Source organism: Pogona vitticeps, chromosome 2 (genome assembly GCF_051106095.1).
Source record: "Pogona vitticeps strain Pit_001003342236 chromosome 2, PviZW2.1, whole genome shotgun sequence".
Lineage (NCBI taxonomy): Eukaryota > Metazoa > Chordata > Lepidosauria > Squamata > Agamidae > Pogona > Pogona vitticeps.
The window spans coordinates 157,078,558-157,094,987 of record NC_135784.1 but is presented as its reverse complement, the minus strand read 5'-3'; the positions used below and the strand labels follow the sequence as shown (position 1 = coordinate 157,094,987).

The 16,430-nt window shown below is 42.2% G+C and overlaps 1 protein-coding gene across 2 annotated transcripts in view; it reads right to left on the bottom strand.

The window, feature by feature from the left end:
* The window catches only part of RAB11FIP4 (RAB11 family interacting protein 4), a 222,637-nt gene extending 218,246 nt beyond the window's left edge, over positions 1–4,391 (bottom strand). The window contains exon 1 of one of the 2 annotated variants that reach the window (XM_020783736.3): positions 4,047–4,391. In XM_020783736.3, the coding sequence (XP_020639395.2) occupies positions 4,047–4,199 (153 nt within the window). In that variant the 5' untranslated portion in view covers positions 4,200–4,391. The remainder of the gene's footprint in view (positions 1–4,046) is intronic. The other variant, XM_078385161.1, reaches the window with a different exon arrangement.
* Positions 4,392–16,430: the final 12,039 nt, after the last annotated feature.

The window sequence follows — 16,430 nt, the reverse complement described above, 5'->3', positions numbered from 1 at the left end:
TGTCAGTTCAAGATACTCCCCATGCTTATTTTCCACCTTAAAATATATGTGCCAGGATGGGGAGAGTCCCTATATGGAGTCTCTATATTTCCTCTGCAGATGGCGTGGGGAGGGTGGCTTTGAGGTGCTATAGGCCTGTCTATTGCTTTTACTGAACAGGCTCAGGCAGCTACCCTTTGAGGAAATTTATTACATCACATTTTACCAGATTTCAAAGTGGATTGCAAGACTAATCAATTAGATTTAAGTCCAATCAAAAGAGGTTTGCCTCATTTGTTTTATTTAAAACCATTTCATCCCACCCCTCATCAAGAATGATTTCAGGGTGGTTACGTTAGAAATAGAAGAGAAACAAAGCAGGAAAAAAATGTCAAACATGTAGGAAAATACTTCAAGGGTTTGAGCACACTGAAAGGTTTTGACACCTTTAAAAAAAGCAACATTAGGCAACCAGCAAGAGAGACTACAGTGGGGTCTTGACTTGAGAACTTAATCCGTATTGGAAGGCGGTTCTCAAGTCAAAAATCTGTAGGTCAAGTCTCTATTGACTTACAGTGCATTGAAAACCGATTAATCCCGTAACAGGCCGTTTTTGTTCCATTTTGGTTTTTTTCTGGTCTGAAAGTCAATTCTCAGGCTGCAAGTCAAACCTAAATTTTGCAGCCAGAGAAGTCTGTAACTCAAAAAGTCTGTAAGTCAAGCCGTCTGTAAGTCAAGGGTCCACTGTATTCCGTAATCAAAAATACAAGTAAACCAACTGAACTGGCCTATGCCACGGTGGATTAATGAGCCCCAAACCCTAATACCAATGTTTGTTTCATGTATTTATATACTGTAATTTATAAAACCTATGCCAGGATATAAATCAAGTTGAATTGTGTGGTCAACAGTATAAATTGACATAAAACACACCACAGTAAAAGATGCAGTAAGTCAATTCAGTTCTATACAGTATCTAAATTGCCCTTTATAATATTTATCCCCAGGTGGGTTGACAGGGTAAATTAAAACAAATCTGAGCATGTTAAGCCAATTCAAGTCAATAAACAATAGAATTAAAATATCAATTAATGGAAGAATTGCCCCTTCCATTCAAAGGAAAGAAGTCTGGAGTTAAAACTGCTTCTGAAGGATTTTTAAAAAAAGATTCAGTAAGCTTGTATTCAAAAAGCTGCTTTGGAATTCGGTGCAAGAGTTTTCCCTGTTTGAAAGTACTTATGTCCAAAGTGGTTCTGGGACTCCCAGAGGGACGTCTAGCAAGTGTGTCTGCTTTATTCTTAGGAAATACAGGGAGCTACCTTATCCTGAACCAGATCCTTGGACCATTTAGGCAAGTATTGCCAACCATGACTGGCAGCAATGGTTCTTTAGGGCTTCAGGCAGATACCTGTTACTCTCTGCTGGTGGTCTCCCTTCTGAGTACTCACCCATTCTGATGCTGCTTAGCTTCTAAAATCACGGTGGTATGATTTTTTGTGGTTTTTATCTTTAAATATAATAATAAATAATCCTAGAACTGCAGGGCTGGAAGGGACTCTCTAGATCAGTGGTGTCGAACTGTGGCCCTCCAGATGTTCTTGGACTTCAACTACCAGAAGCCTTCACCACCACCTCTGCTGGCCAGGATTTCTGGGAGTTGAAGGCCAAGAACATCTGGAGGGCCACAGTTCAACACCACTGCTCTAGATCATCGGGTCCAGCCCCTGGCATAGTGGGGAACCAAACTCCAAACCTCTGGCTCCACACCACTGAGCTATTATTCCAGTATAAGCCACTTGGGGGGGGATTTTGTTCGAAAGGTGGCATGTAAGTAAATAGAGGGTTGCAGCTGTTAAAATGTCTTATTTTACTTGGCTATCCAAAATATATCTTCACCTTTGCACAAGTATAGATAGGATAAAATTATTTGAATTAAAACATCAGTCTAATCCATTGCATATCCCAAAGCAGCACTTTTTCATGCAAATCTCCTTCAATTTTCTTTAAAGAAAGAGAAAACATCACTCAGAAATTGCTCTTATACATATTCATTCTATCCTGATTTCCTGGTCAATCTGGAAAATATTTTATGAAATAAGATTCCAAAGGAAAGCAACTACAAAAACAGGCCAAAAAGAGATACATTACTAAGCATTTTTTAAAAAATAAATAAATAAAAATTAAGGGCAATCTCAGTCCTTCTTCTGCCTATATTTTTCCCTCCACACATTTCCATGTTTGTGCAACTATTAGTAACTTGTGAAGGGCACAAGTATAAGATGTATAAGATGATACAACTAAGGACAGGACATACTTTGCCAACAATAATGATAGAAATTGTTTCTACAATGATTACAAGGGCAAATGAAAGCAATGAGTCTCAAGCACTATTAAAGCAGTGCCTTCAAATGCTGTTATCACTCACTGGCAAGGGGTGCTGTCTAATGGAGAGTAAAATTGTGTGCTGTCCACTTTGAAGAAAACATATTTCATTCTTTATCCAGTTTTCATGTGTCCAGTAGTTTCATTCAGCTCTAGAACACATTGTATGACCATCATTCACTCGACTTAACTACTCTAATGAGGCAATTTTGAAAATCTGGCTCCAAGCTTTGCTGTTTCTTTATATGGACATAATTTTTTGCTGCATTTGTATTATAAACCTTAATGATGCTACTGTTCCAAGATCAAATGCTTTGATGAAGTACACTTAAGTCCTTTCCCCAACACTCACATCAGTCTTTTGCTAAACAAGCCCTGGAAAAATCCCAACATTCCTTCTTAAGATATCTCACTCTCCAGTATCTCTAGAGGCTGTTTTAGAGAAGCAAGTGAGTTTTTATTTACAAGAGCCTTGCCTTACAGATACTGCCATTCTTGATAAACTCACCCATCGAAACCAGGAAAGTACTAGTGAGGCCAGACCGGGGGAGAGGAGGGGGAGGAAGCAAGCGGAGAGGAAACAAGCAGGGGAAAAATGTGGGGAGCACCACTGAGAAGCACAGGATTTTAAAGTCCCGTAGTTGGTTAGTTGTTTATAGGAGCTGGTAAAAGAATAAATGGTCATCTGCTTGTGCAGGATGGAACAAACTGGAGTTTGTTGATAAAAAAAGTGGATCAGTCTACCAGAATTTAGAGAGAGGACCAATTTTCACAACTCTTGTAAAGCCTGAAATAACTGTTTGAACATGTTGGGTGTATCAACCCTCTTCCCAGCCTACTGGTTGTGTGCTGCTACCACACACAGGATTTGGAGCTATAAACCTACTGATTAGGTAACAAGGAGATTTATAACGTTGGACTCATATGTGGGTGATGTGGAGGCTTCTTAGCTGATAGGTCTGTTTCACAGATGTCTCTGTATTGACCTTTTGTTCTGCAGCAGCTGGATTCTTAGTTCTCCCATCTCTCGTGGTTCCCATCTAATTGCCCTGTCAGGATGCTTCAACCGTGAGGTCCCCTCAGTGGTGTGGAGCTGATAGTAAACTTGCCTCCATCTCTGTTTCATGTTTTCTCCTATTGGACCATATTACCCTTGTGTCCTGTGGATAAGCTGTGGAAAACAAATTTCTACACATTTACATTGAGACTTATCTATCTGGGTATCTGGGATACCCAACTCGAAAAATAATAAAATAAAACTAAAGAGTATGTGGTTAGTATTTACTTCTGGATTTGTGATCCACTGATATTCAATCGTATACAAAGGCCCTTTGTTCATCCCATGTATGTGGCTATAAGAGTAGTGAAGGTGAGGAACTCTGCACATGCTCAGATGGATGCAGTGACTCAAATATTCCAGCCGTCTGTGTGTGCAAGAACAACAACACTAAGGACTGTTCTAAGCAATAGTTAGCTGTTTGGATGGCATGTCATTCTTGTAGAATTCAGGGTGGGGTTTTTTGATGTCTTAAGAAATGGGGCTTTCTAGGGTTAGGTTAGTGGGATCCCAAGGTCTCCCACAAAGGTAGAGAGGATTTTAGCTGACTCCCTTGTAGCCAGAATGGTGATGGCACTGAAAATGTAATGGTCCCCCCACTTCTCTCCACCAGCTGATGATCCCTTACCTCATCCCCTTCACCAAACTGCAAGCCCAGGGCGACGAAGCGCTCCACCCGGATGAAGCCGTCGGCGTCCTCATCGCACACATCGAAGACTTCCTTGAGCTTCCGCAGAAATTGCATCAGATTCGGCGGCTTCCCGGCATCACTGGGCTCCATCGCACCCTGGTGGAGCGATTAGCTGGGCGCCGCGGGCGACAGGAGGCAATCGCACCTCGCCGCAGCAGCCATGATCGCGATCGGGGCGAGCTGTTCTGCCTTGCGACTCTCGCCGATGCCTTCAGCCCGGAGGGAACCAGCGAATGACATCAGCAAAGGGAGGAGAAAGGAGCGCGGTGATGCGGGCCGCGGGGGGGGGGGGGCGGCGGCGGCGGCAAGCAGCGGCGGGAGGCGGCGCGGCAAAAGGAAACAATGGGGCGAGGAGAATCTTTGGCGGCGGCGAAGGGATGCACATCAAAGAGAAGATGAGAGGCGAGGGGGAGGCACCAGCCAATAGAGCGCCTTCGAACGTTCAGCACCTTCGAACATGTTCTTTATAGGCATGCTCTTGATACCCTCGATTAACGAAGTCCGGGCACACACCACTGCCGAACCGAATTAGGAGCCCGCACCAGCAGCATATATATAGAAGTACAGTATCTGTTTCAGGTCGCGCACAACATAACGGATTAATTGCCTCTTCGACTCTCTTTAAGGATAAAACTATTCTGATATCCCACCCACCCACGCACGAATCAGGGTTTTGGAAGACAGCCACCCCCTTTCCGCTTGCACATGCTTTTAACAGATGCTAGGATTTTAGTTCACATCAATAGTTGTTTTCCCCACCCCTGAATTTTGGAGTGAGGCTTGCGCCACCCCAGCTTGCTCCACCAGCTGCCTGAAAAGTGAGAGTCTGTGTAGATTACTCCTTTCTTTTAATAAGATGGATGGCAAGCATGATTATATTTTAAAACATAAGGAAGTGGGATGCATTTTAATACATAGGAAAGGGGTTGGAAGGTCTGACTAGGTGCATGAAGATATAGAGTCACAATTCAAGCACAAAGCTGAAGCCCAAAAGCTTGGACCAGTCGTCACTTTTCAGATTAATCTACTTGATTGCGTTGTCATAGTTACATGGAGAAAAGGAAAAATAATCTTCACTGCCCTGAACTCCTGGACAGGTGATAAAAAAATATAACCACCGGCCAATAAAATATCAAGGAGTAAATGATCTGTGCAAATATAAAAGAAAGCCTGTCGGTTTTAATTTAAACCAAGATACTGTACAGTACAGCACTGATCATCTTCAGAAACTGGTTCAGGAATTAACTCCAGCCAAGGTAGCTCTGGTGATGTATTATTGAGGCCCCAATCCTACTAACTGATTAATTATGGAGCAGATACTATTGTACTCAATGGAACTGATTGTTCACTAAGCTTGCACAGGGTTGGACTATAGTATAGATTCTCTTGGGTTGTAGAACAGCCAAACAACAATGTATGCACAACTACTCAGAGATGGGAGAAGTTATTTGTTTCATCGCTAGTTTCCAGAATACGAGAACCAGCAGCAGCACCTTGTCCAAACAACCTTTCCTATTTCTACAACACTTCCATGGCTTAATATGTTTAAGAGTCATATTCTAGTTGCCTGTGGTGGAGTGAGATGAATAAGTGACCACTGCTGACTTGCACACAGCTCTTATTTCAATGACTGCACAATGCATGCTATTTTTTCCCAGTAGCATTGAAGAATGGGCAAAATGGTCCCAAATTTAAAATGTCTCAATTTTTATATTCTCTCCTGTTTGCCTACATTATTCTTCTGGATCAATGTTTGTGCTCTTGATAAATCTAGAGGTAGCAATGACAAGTAGTAACTTACCAAATGTAATACCTTGTTTTCTATTAGGAAAACATAAATCTGATGGTTGTTTTCTTTTTCTTCTCAAGAAATATCCTGTTTTACACCCTTAAATCAAATTCCGTGGGTAAGAAGCAAATAAACCATTTGGAGTACAGCAAGCCATATTTCAGGTGTATGTTCATGCCTGAAGAGAACACTAAAATTCTGTATGCATCTACAGAGGACATAAAACCAGATTAGTCTCCATGGCCTTACTCCTAGGTAAATGTGCATAGAATTATTTTGCAGTGTAAACTGATGTCCTCCACCTTTTTTGGATGACAGCTGCCACAAACCCCTAGACAGTGTGGCCCAATTGGAAGGGGAGATTCGACTTATCGTCCAAACCATGTGTTACTGGGGAATGGCTCTCACATTGGTTTCTGTTAGACCTCCCAGTCATATATATCTTGATTACAGCTTTAGATGGCAGTGCCAAGAGACGCTAGTGAAACCCAGGTACTTCAGAGCTTGGCCTTGAGCCAGGATTTTAACAACCTACTAGCAGGAGTCTGCCTGTTAATGAGCTCGCATTGGCCATTACAGCCATTTAACATCTCTTGTAAATTTGGCGAGTGATGTTTTGAGGAGCACGACTGGATTTTGACCTTCAAAGCTACTTTCTCTTCCTTGTTTTTCCTTGAAGTATTAATATTAATGCTTTGATTTGGAATCAAAGTGCATCTCATTAATTTCTTGATTCCAGTGATGATCTGTCCCATTTCCACTTTGCAGTTCTGGAAATTTCGGAAGCGTGGTGATCTGAATTCCCCTTAGCAAGGACAATATATCCGTTTCCTCTGTTTTATGCAATACTGAAAAAAACTATTAAGTATTTTTGATATCTTTTTGTTCTCTCTTTAATAACCCCGCCTCTAGTGGAAGTGTTTTGTTCTTACTGTTTTGCTAAGGTCCCTTGCACCGCTGTCCTCCAGGATATAGAGGTAGGGTAAGAATGTCAAATTAAAAACAGTCCTATTCAAAAGCATGCCTCACTTCCTTTTTACCAGAATATGATTCAAATCCTATTGTCCTACATGGTCTTTCGATGTCACTGCAGAGAACTTGGAGACAGAACATGGAGTCTGCTACATTGTGTAGAAATACCTCCTGCAACAAGAATCTTAGTCATTTTGCAACACCCAAAGTTGGGGCAGGTAGGAAATAAACATGACTTTTCTGAGCTGCCTCTCTTCATTTAAATGAATAGTCTGCAGCGGATGTTTTTGTTTTAGTGGGCTGTTGGCCTACACCATTGTGATATGTCATAACCACGAATCACACTGGCTAGGAATTCTGGGAACTACAATCCAAAAACATAAGTTTTCCAAGCTCTGAATCTTAATGAAAGAAGATGCTTATGTGGGAAATATAAGTGCACTCTAGAACCCATCTGATATACAGCCTAGCATATCTTTTCCCAAGTTGCTGCTTTCCAGATGTGTTAGAATGCAGCCTCCATCATTGTCAGCCAGCACAACATCAAGCACAATTGTCAAGAGGCAATGGCCAAGGTGTCTGGATGGCACCATAGCTGGGAAAGGCTGGGCAACTGGATAGAGTGTTAGACCTCAATCCACAATTTTTGAATTCAGATAATCCTTGGGTTTAAACTACAGCTTGCTTCTAAGTTGAATCATAAGCTCCCCAAAAAACCCGTACCTTTAAGATATCTTAAGTAGCCAGGCTTTATGGCTGTCTTCTCACTTATAGCTGGTGGCTAGAAAGGACCCCGCATGATATGGGAGAATATTTTGGGTTGGGTGAAGCCATATAGATTAGTGGAAGAATGAACAGCAACATGATTCTACTTTGGAGAGTTTGGCTCTGTTGAGTCTTGTGGTGACTTCCATGCTCTGAGCCTAGAGCCCTCTGCATTGATGTACATTTCCTACAGAGACAGTTTAACTGCATGAATATGATACATATACGTAAGTAAGGAGCCAAAATCTTCCATTTCTTGCCATATTTCTGAAGACCCTGAGTTCTGACGGAAGTACAGCTGGTGCCAAGGCTCAGAATGGTGAAAGCCTGGCAGCTGTCAATCAAAGATGGGCACACAGTCGCTAATGAGATCTCAGACAGCTGAGATGAAAAGGGTGAACTATGCTGGAGAGACAAGTGCGGGTGTTGTGATCTGATGGCTGTGGGAGGAAATCTGAGAAGCAGAAGAGAGAGAAGAAAAAGAAGAAGAAATTAAGCTAGGCCCAGAAATGTTAGCTTTAAATCAGATGAACTTTGCAGGTAGTCATGCTGGTCCAATAGGGAGGGAGGAAACATCAGTAAGTAACAGTGGAATGATATAGACTCCAAAATGGTTCTGATTTCATCCGTGATCTTTCAAGTTCCTTAGAACTGTTCTCCAGTTCTAAGGAACTGTGTGATTCCCCCCCCCCCAAAAAAAACCCCACAATGTTTGGGGTAGTGGTAAGGGGCTTCTCCAGGGACTTTGCATATTCTCACTTGTGGTTATATATCTTTTAATTCTCTTAAATACCTGGTGATGAAGAAGAGAGAAAGTGATCGCCCAGTGATCTTCATGTCTCAGGAGGATGTCTTCTCTAAGTGCAACATCCAGCCCACCACAGGGCACAAAATGAAGGCAGGGGGTGGGGTGGGGTAGAATCATGATCTAGCTGCCAATTGTGAAAACAAAGGGTGCTCAGCCAGGTGTATCTGCAATGGCCCACATTAGTGAATTATATTTTGGGGCCCCATGAAGGTCTCATATCCCATCAAGGGCCCCACAGTTCACTCCAGGGCAATATGGCCAGGCCCTTTCTCTTCCTTTTCTTCATTGCTGCCTGCTCCCCTGGCATCTCCAAGCAGATAACTCATGAGAATATCCAGACATCCTAGAAAAGTTCCTTTTTTAAAACTATAGCTTCAGGATTCCCCTAGTCAACAAGAGGGCAAAAGTCACTTTTCTAAGCCTTTCTTATTCTTTTTTTAACTTATGGCAGTGGTTATATGTGTGTGATCTTAGTTTGTAGTTTGTGGCTTGGGACAATTTTCTTCACCTTCCTACAAACCTTTCCCACTTTCCTGTCAGAAAGACAAATAAGTGGGTCCTAGATCAAATGAAACCTCAACTATCTCTGGAGGCAAAAATGTTCAAGCTGAGACTGTTATTCTTTGGGCACATCCTGAGAAGGTAGGATTCTCTGGAAAAGTCAATAATGCTGGGAAAAGTGGAAGGCAACAGGAAAAGAGGAAGACCAGATACTGGATGGATTGACTCCCTAGAGGAAGCCACAGCTTTGAGTCTGCAGGAGCTGAGCAGGGATGTTGAGGAGAAGGACATTTTAGAGATTGCTTATCCATAGGGTCACCATAAGTCAGGGGTGACTTGATGTCACATAATAACTGCTGGTGAGATACTGAATACACCGGCTATTACGTATCAGCTGACTCCAAGGTGGCAAATTCTGAAGCGCCTCAGAAATATTCGATAGGGAGAAATAAATGAGTGTCTTATTACCTCTTCCAGTCAAAAGATTAGGAAAACAGTATAATTTACAGCAAATGATGCCTTTGGGAGAAGTGACATCATTACTATGAAAAAGCTATTCTTCAAGTGAAAACTACCGGGAGGGACATATCAACAAGGGACCAGTGCAACTTGGTTTGCCAGGCCTCAGAGGAGAAGTCTGAAAAAATGTGAGACTTTTAATTAGTTTTTTAGAAATTAGATTTTTCTTTCTTTCTCAGGGTCTCCAGGTAGGAAGATAAGCTCAGGGTGAGGGCTGTGAGATAAGGAAGTGGCTTGATTGTTTATTTTTATTTTTATGGGATCAATTGACAGGCTGGTCAACCATTTGCAGCTAGCACCAGAGCTCACCGGCACAGTAGAAAGCTGTGTGGATGTGCACTTACACAACATTAGTGCACCTAAAGTCTGGAATGAGGGGAGGGAATTGGGAGGTGAGACTGTGATTGGAAGCAAGATACTGAGTGTACACCCTTGAGTACTTTGTGCCACTTGGATCAAGGCAGGGAGTGGAGCATGGGCACCAGGACTTGTGAGCATTCTTGTTACACCAGTTGTGTTTCCCTTTTTCTGCTGCTGCCTTTTCAAGCTTTTGGCTGTGAAATATCAGAGAATGCTGTGCTGCTGACCTGAGAACTTTAAATGCAACCATTAATAGTTTGGTAGGTGAATTCTTTAGTAACGTTTACAGGGTTGGGCAGACATTCTCAATTAATATGTCTCAAAAGAGTTTCCAGATTCCTAGCACATTGTAACAGATCTAGGTGGCAAATCAGCCAAATCAGACGGGGTGGGGGGCACTGGCAACCTCTTGCTTGTTCTAGTGTGTTGGAGGACAGAATTTTTTTTAATCACACTACCTGTGTCAGCTGCTGGATTAGTCACTACCAGACATGCCCTCTGCTGTGATCACATGCTTTGTGGAACAGAGAATCGGGGAAGGATAAAACGCCTTCTTGGCTCCTGAAATATCATTTCTGATGGGCTTGTCATTTTTGCATGCTGAAAGTTAGTGCCTGGGAAGGAGACATTTCTCCTTGAGGCCCTCTGGTGTTTTCAACACTTGCTTGATTTCTTTCTCAGCTAGATGTTTGTCCATCAATGTCATTCCCTCTTTCTTTAGAAAATGTGAAGCTAGCGTCACAACAGGCTGTGTATTAAATGCATCCCTTCAAGGCTGTTGACCTTCTTGCTCATAGTTTGGGTTGCGTCCCAATAGGAATGTGCTTCAAATGTGAAGCTTATTTGGAAAACAAAATGGAGTATTAGTCTGTTTCTTAACCTTTCTGAAGGGAACTGAGGAAGACCAAAGGGGCATCCAGAGCTCACTGGGTCTCTTCAAAGTGCCAACTTTTGCTTTGGTGCTTTAGACATTAAAAATCCAGAACAGAAGCTTTCATTTTAGAGGCACCCAAGGTGAGTAATGGAGTAATAATGCCCAGCTACTGCAGGATGGGTTCTTGGAGAGTTGGGAGTAGGACAGGGAGTAAATAACGTGACTCCTGGCAGGGGTGGGAGGAAAGAGTGTGAGCCTTGCCTGCACACTGGAGGTCAAGCAATACTTGATAGTTCCGAGCATCAATCCCCTTCTCAGGTCAGTGTCATTTATTGCCCCAATTTTCATGCTTTACTGTTTGGACAAATACAAACATGTATATTTTAAAATATCCTGACACAAAGAGAATTAGACAGGCTACAAATCAGCTTACAGAAAATTGATAGTGGTTTGCAAGACAAAATAATTCCAATCAAACCATACCCCTGCCTTTCAACACTCAATAGCAACATATTTTAATACATTTCCATGCTCTGTTCCCTCTGGATATTGGAAGTACAGTTGAGAAGATGCTTATCTTTGCATAGAGAAGAGAGAACTTGTTTAGGTTTCCTAGACTGTCCTTTATGTGCTCTGACCTGGACTGCCCTTCTTTTGGGCTTAGATTACTATTCTTAGGGTTGTTTGATGTCACTTCCTTCTCACACCTCGCTTTTGTCCCACCAAGGAAGAGACGCCTTACCTCTGGTCTCTAGAAATGACATAGGCAGCCATGGCTCCTGAAATCTCGAAATGAATTAACTAAATCTAGGACTTCTATTGCCTTTCCTATCCCAAGTGTATTTCTCTAAGGAACAAAAGCCTTCTTATTTTCTTAGAAGTGAGCAGGTGATTCCCTTTACAAAGGGGGAAGCATGCTCAGATAACCATTCCGAGTCTCAAAGGGTTAAAATGCAAAAGTTAATGTTGCTCCAGTCCCACTGTATGTGTACCATCCAACACTGGGGAGCACATAGAGAACACATCAAGCTGATTCTGTTTAAGTTACATTGGTTACCAGTTGCTGCCTGGGTCCAATTCAAAGTGCTTGTTTCGACATATAAAGCCCTAAACGGCTTGGGCCCTGGATACCTGAAGGACTGCCTCGTTCCATATCAGCCTACCCAGCAGTTAAGATCTAGCCAGGGGGCCCTTTTGAAAGAGCCATCCCTCAAGGAGGTAAGAGGGGTGGCTTGTAGGCAAAGGGCCTTTTCGGCAGCTGCCCCCAGACTATGGAATGCCCTCCTGACTGAAATTCGTCTGGCGCCGACTTGGATGACATTTTGGCGCCAGGTCAAAACCTTCCTGTTCCAGAAGGCTTTTAATTGAAATAACATCAATTGTGGGTCTTGATGATGGCAATTTTAATTGTACTTTAATCATTTTATCTTTTATTGTATTTTAGTTGAAATTTAATTGTTGTAAGCCTCCCAGAGACCTTTGGGTAGAGTGGGCGGCATATAAGTTAAATAAATAAATAGATAAATAGATAAATAGATAAATAGATAAATAGATAAATAAATAAATAAATAAATAAATAAATAAATAAATAAATAAATAAATAAATAAATAAATAAATCTTTTGTGAAGAAGAGGATAACAACAAAGGCATCATTTTCTATGGTGGCTTTAGATCAATTCCTTTTCCAAACCAATAAAGCTAATTTTGAGTGTCAGGACTCTTCAGTGAAGGCCTAGGGAGTTCTGATGTGCCAGGATTCAAAACAGTCAAACTTGGCTCTTCAAAGTTTCCTTCAGTACAGTGTCCTTGTTTATGGGTGAGCTACAAAATCAATCCTAGGATCTGTTTTTATTGAACACAAAAATACTACAGGAGGATATTCATGGGCTTACTTACCCATAGTCTGCCACGACCCTATGTGCAACATACAAGGGCACCCCCTTGTAGCTTTTCTACTGCTACCTTGTGTGTTGTATATAGGGTTTACTTGTATCCATGGTTTCAGGCATCATGGAAATGATCCCCTGTGGATGGGGGGGAGGGGGCTACTTCTGTACTAGGAAATTATACCAAGTCAAGTCATTGGTCTATCCAGCTATTGGAAAGGCTTGACCTGGTAAACATTATTAAGCTCAACAATCTAATCCAATTACTTTAACACTGGATGGGGATTTTTTTTAAAAAAAGACACCTTGCTAGTTGCCATTATGTTAATCACTGATGTTAATGCTAGAAATCATAGGATTGATCATGGAAAATGGTGTTTAATACTTTATCTGGTGACTTATGGGATTTGTAGTTCACAAATTTGCATGCCTCTCCCCCATACAGCGCATTTCGTGGTTGGATCCTCCAAAAGTACTCTACTAGAAATTTAAGTTGCTTCCTGCAACCTGGCAAATATCCAGTTGCATACAAATCCCACAATCTGATGACTGCCTGGGGATGGTGGGACATGTACCCCAAAACATGGAAAGTATGAGGTGGGGAAGGCTGTCTCTTGACACTGATCTGTTGCATTTCTTCTCTTCTTCCTCCCCTGGCAAAGTCTAGGCTGTTTACTCCAACATCAAACATCATATATGATTTTAAAGAGAGGACAGCATAAAACCTGAACAATTACTGCCACATTGCCTGTGCAAAGACCTTATAAAGATAATTAGACTATGTCACTCATTGCACTGAGTCAGTGCTGTAACTGGTCATTCCCTTGCATTTGAAATGTAACTCCATTATGCCCATGTTATTAGAAAGCTTCAGGGAAACTTGCTTTGCAAATGACGCTTCCCCTGACCCCATTCTGGCACAGTGGCATCAAGGGGGAACTTGCATATTTTCCTCATAGTGACATAAAAGAGCTACAGGACAGCTCAGGATTCTCATTGCATGAGATAAATGCAAGTTTGCCTTTAGATATTCCACTCGCAGCACTAAAACAGTCATGCTTCATCTGCCTAACCTACACCACAGAGCGTTTGTAGGGCTAAATAGGGAAATCCTCCCCAAATCCTCAACCCCTCCCCCGGTAGGCCATCCTGGTTCCCTTGAGAGAAGGTAGGCTGCAAAGGTGATAAATTTTGCCACTACTTTGATAGCTAACAAAATAATACACCCATGAAATGGATCATAAAAATAACATCAAACACATACCTGCATTTCAAACAATGAAACCCAAGAGGATCAGGGAAGATGAAGGATGGGGCAGGGAGTCAAAACATGACCCTGGGAAGCTATGCTGGTCATGTGCCAATAATATGGGCTGCTTTGCACATAGCATTTTTCCAAAGTAGAGAACATCTAAATTGATGCTTTTGAACTGTGGTGCTGGAGGAGGCTCTTGAGAGTCCCCTGGACTGCAAGGAGAACAAACCTACCCATTTTGAAGGAAATCAACCCTGAGTGCTCACTGGAAGGACAGATCCAGAAGCTGAGGCTCCAGTACTTTGGCCATCTATTGAGAAGAGAAGACTCCCTGGAAAAGATGCTGATGTTAGGAAAGAGTGAAGGCAAGAGGAGAAGGGGACGCCAGAAAACGAGATGGCTGGACAATGTCATCGAAGCGACCAACATGAATTTGACCAAACTCTGGGAGGCAGTGGAAGACAGGAGGGCCTGGCATGCTCTGGTCCATGGGGTCACAAAGAGTCGGACACGACTAAATGACTAAACAACAACAACACATGTGTAAATTTAATGCTGGAAGACAGCTTCTGGACTACTAGAAAGACAAACAAGTCAGTCCTAGAGCAAATCAAGCCTGAACTGTCTCTGGAAGCAAAAATAATGAGACTGAGACTGTCCTACTTTGGGCAGGATTCTCTGGAAAAGACAATGCTGGAAAAGGTGGAAGGCAACAGGGAAAGAGGAAGACCAAATATGAGATGGGTTGACTCCCTGAAGGAAGCCACAAGCTGGAAACTTAAGGAGCTGAGCAGGGTAGTTGAGGAGAAGGACATATTGGAGATCATCGCTCATTCCTATAGGGTTGCCATAAGACAGAAACAACTTGATGGCACACAATAACAACAACACATTCTGATGGACCCTTCCCTCCCCTCCCATCCTCAGAAAACATCATTATCGAGCAAAAACAAAACAAAACACAAACACACACACACACACACACACACACACACACACACACACACACACCAGAATCAAGCAGGCCAAATCCAATAAACTTGACTACCTGAGGCAGAGTGGCAGATGGCATCCCTCACTCTCCCATTTCAAGGTGCAGATGACCAAGCCAACCACTTTATTCTGACACATGAGGCAGACAATCTCACAAGTACTTCTCTTCAAACCTATGTACAACATTACAACAAGTAATGAATTGTTTCTGGCAGTTTCCCAATACTCAACATCTGCTGCCAGAGGTATAGCTGTCTCACTCTGCCCAACGGCAAGGCCAGCCCGGGAGAGAAGGCTGTTCTTTGTTTTATGGGAGTATCTTCCCATCATACATGAATAGCAGTCCCCTGACTCCACCATGCGGCTCAATGATTCATTGCAACTTTATGAATAGCTAGATGTCGAACACCACTGCAAGATTTCATACCAGCTGACCCAGCCAGAAGTATGCAGGCACTGTGGATAAAGATAAAAATTGTTTTCTGGTTGTCTCGTGTGGCCGTGCACATTAGATGCCATAGGGAAAGAGTAAACGCACAGAAGGAATTCTGTATCAGATCCTCAATTTGTGCTTACTAAAAAAATCAGAACAGATGTTTTCAGAATGTGCTCAGGATTTCTATAGCATGTAGCTGTATTTAGTTTAATCTTTTGTCACGTCTTTTCACTTGGAGATGTGACACAATCTTCTTTCCTCTCTCTTACTGAAGGTGGGACAAAACTATGGCCATGTTGACTTTAGAGGCAGCTGCTCTTACCAAGAATGTTGTGTTGCATCGAAGTTTTTCGACCAGTATACTCTTCCCCTTCTTGCACTTCTTTTTCCTTTTATTTGAGCCTTGAATGATCAGCTGTAACAACCTTACTTTAAGCTCTGGTTGTGTGACCAATCCCTGCACATTTCATGTGTCTGATTATTTCTTTGGTCTTGACTAATTCACTTTTGCACGTCTTCATCAGTCACCCTCTGAAACCAATAAATTCTTAGCCTCCTGCAATAAATCCATTTATGAGGGGGACATGTATATTATTAGATATGGCAAGGTATCTCTTTGGAATATTTGATCCCAAGGGAAAGGGGGTACCAAAACTGTGGGAACAAAGTAACTGGCCCAATTCATCCATCCCTACAATTTTGCAAAAGACAGGTTCCCATGCAGGTAATCTACATTTCTGATCTAGAGACACCAGCAGCTACATGATAAGATATAGCCAATAAAATAATTACTGTCAATATTATTTATGAGAATGCTTTTGAGGTATACTTTGTATGTGACTTTCTATTATAATATTTCTTAAGGACTTAGAGGCTCTCTACTTTTGTGTAGAATTTTCAGCATCTGAGACATGGTCTTCTCTTTGACTGGCCATGCCTTACAGTTTCTCCCACCCACCACCCACCCCACCTTGCTACCCACAAAAGCCCTGGATTCTGCAGCCAGTGCAAATCTGAACATATCTGCATAATTCATTTTATGGCACATATTTTCGTGTGGTTTTGCCAGCTATAGCAGAAAGTAATGAGATAAGCCGGGAAATGAAGACACCAACCAATGGAACAATGAAACATCAGCAGACATGTCCAGGCACAATTCCAG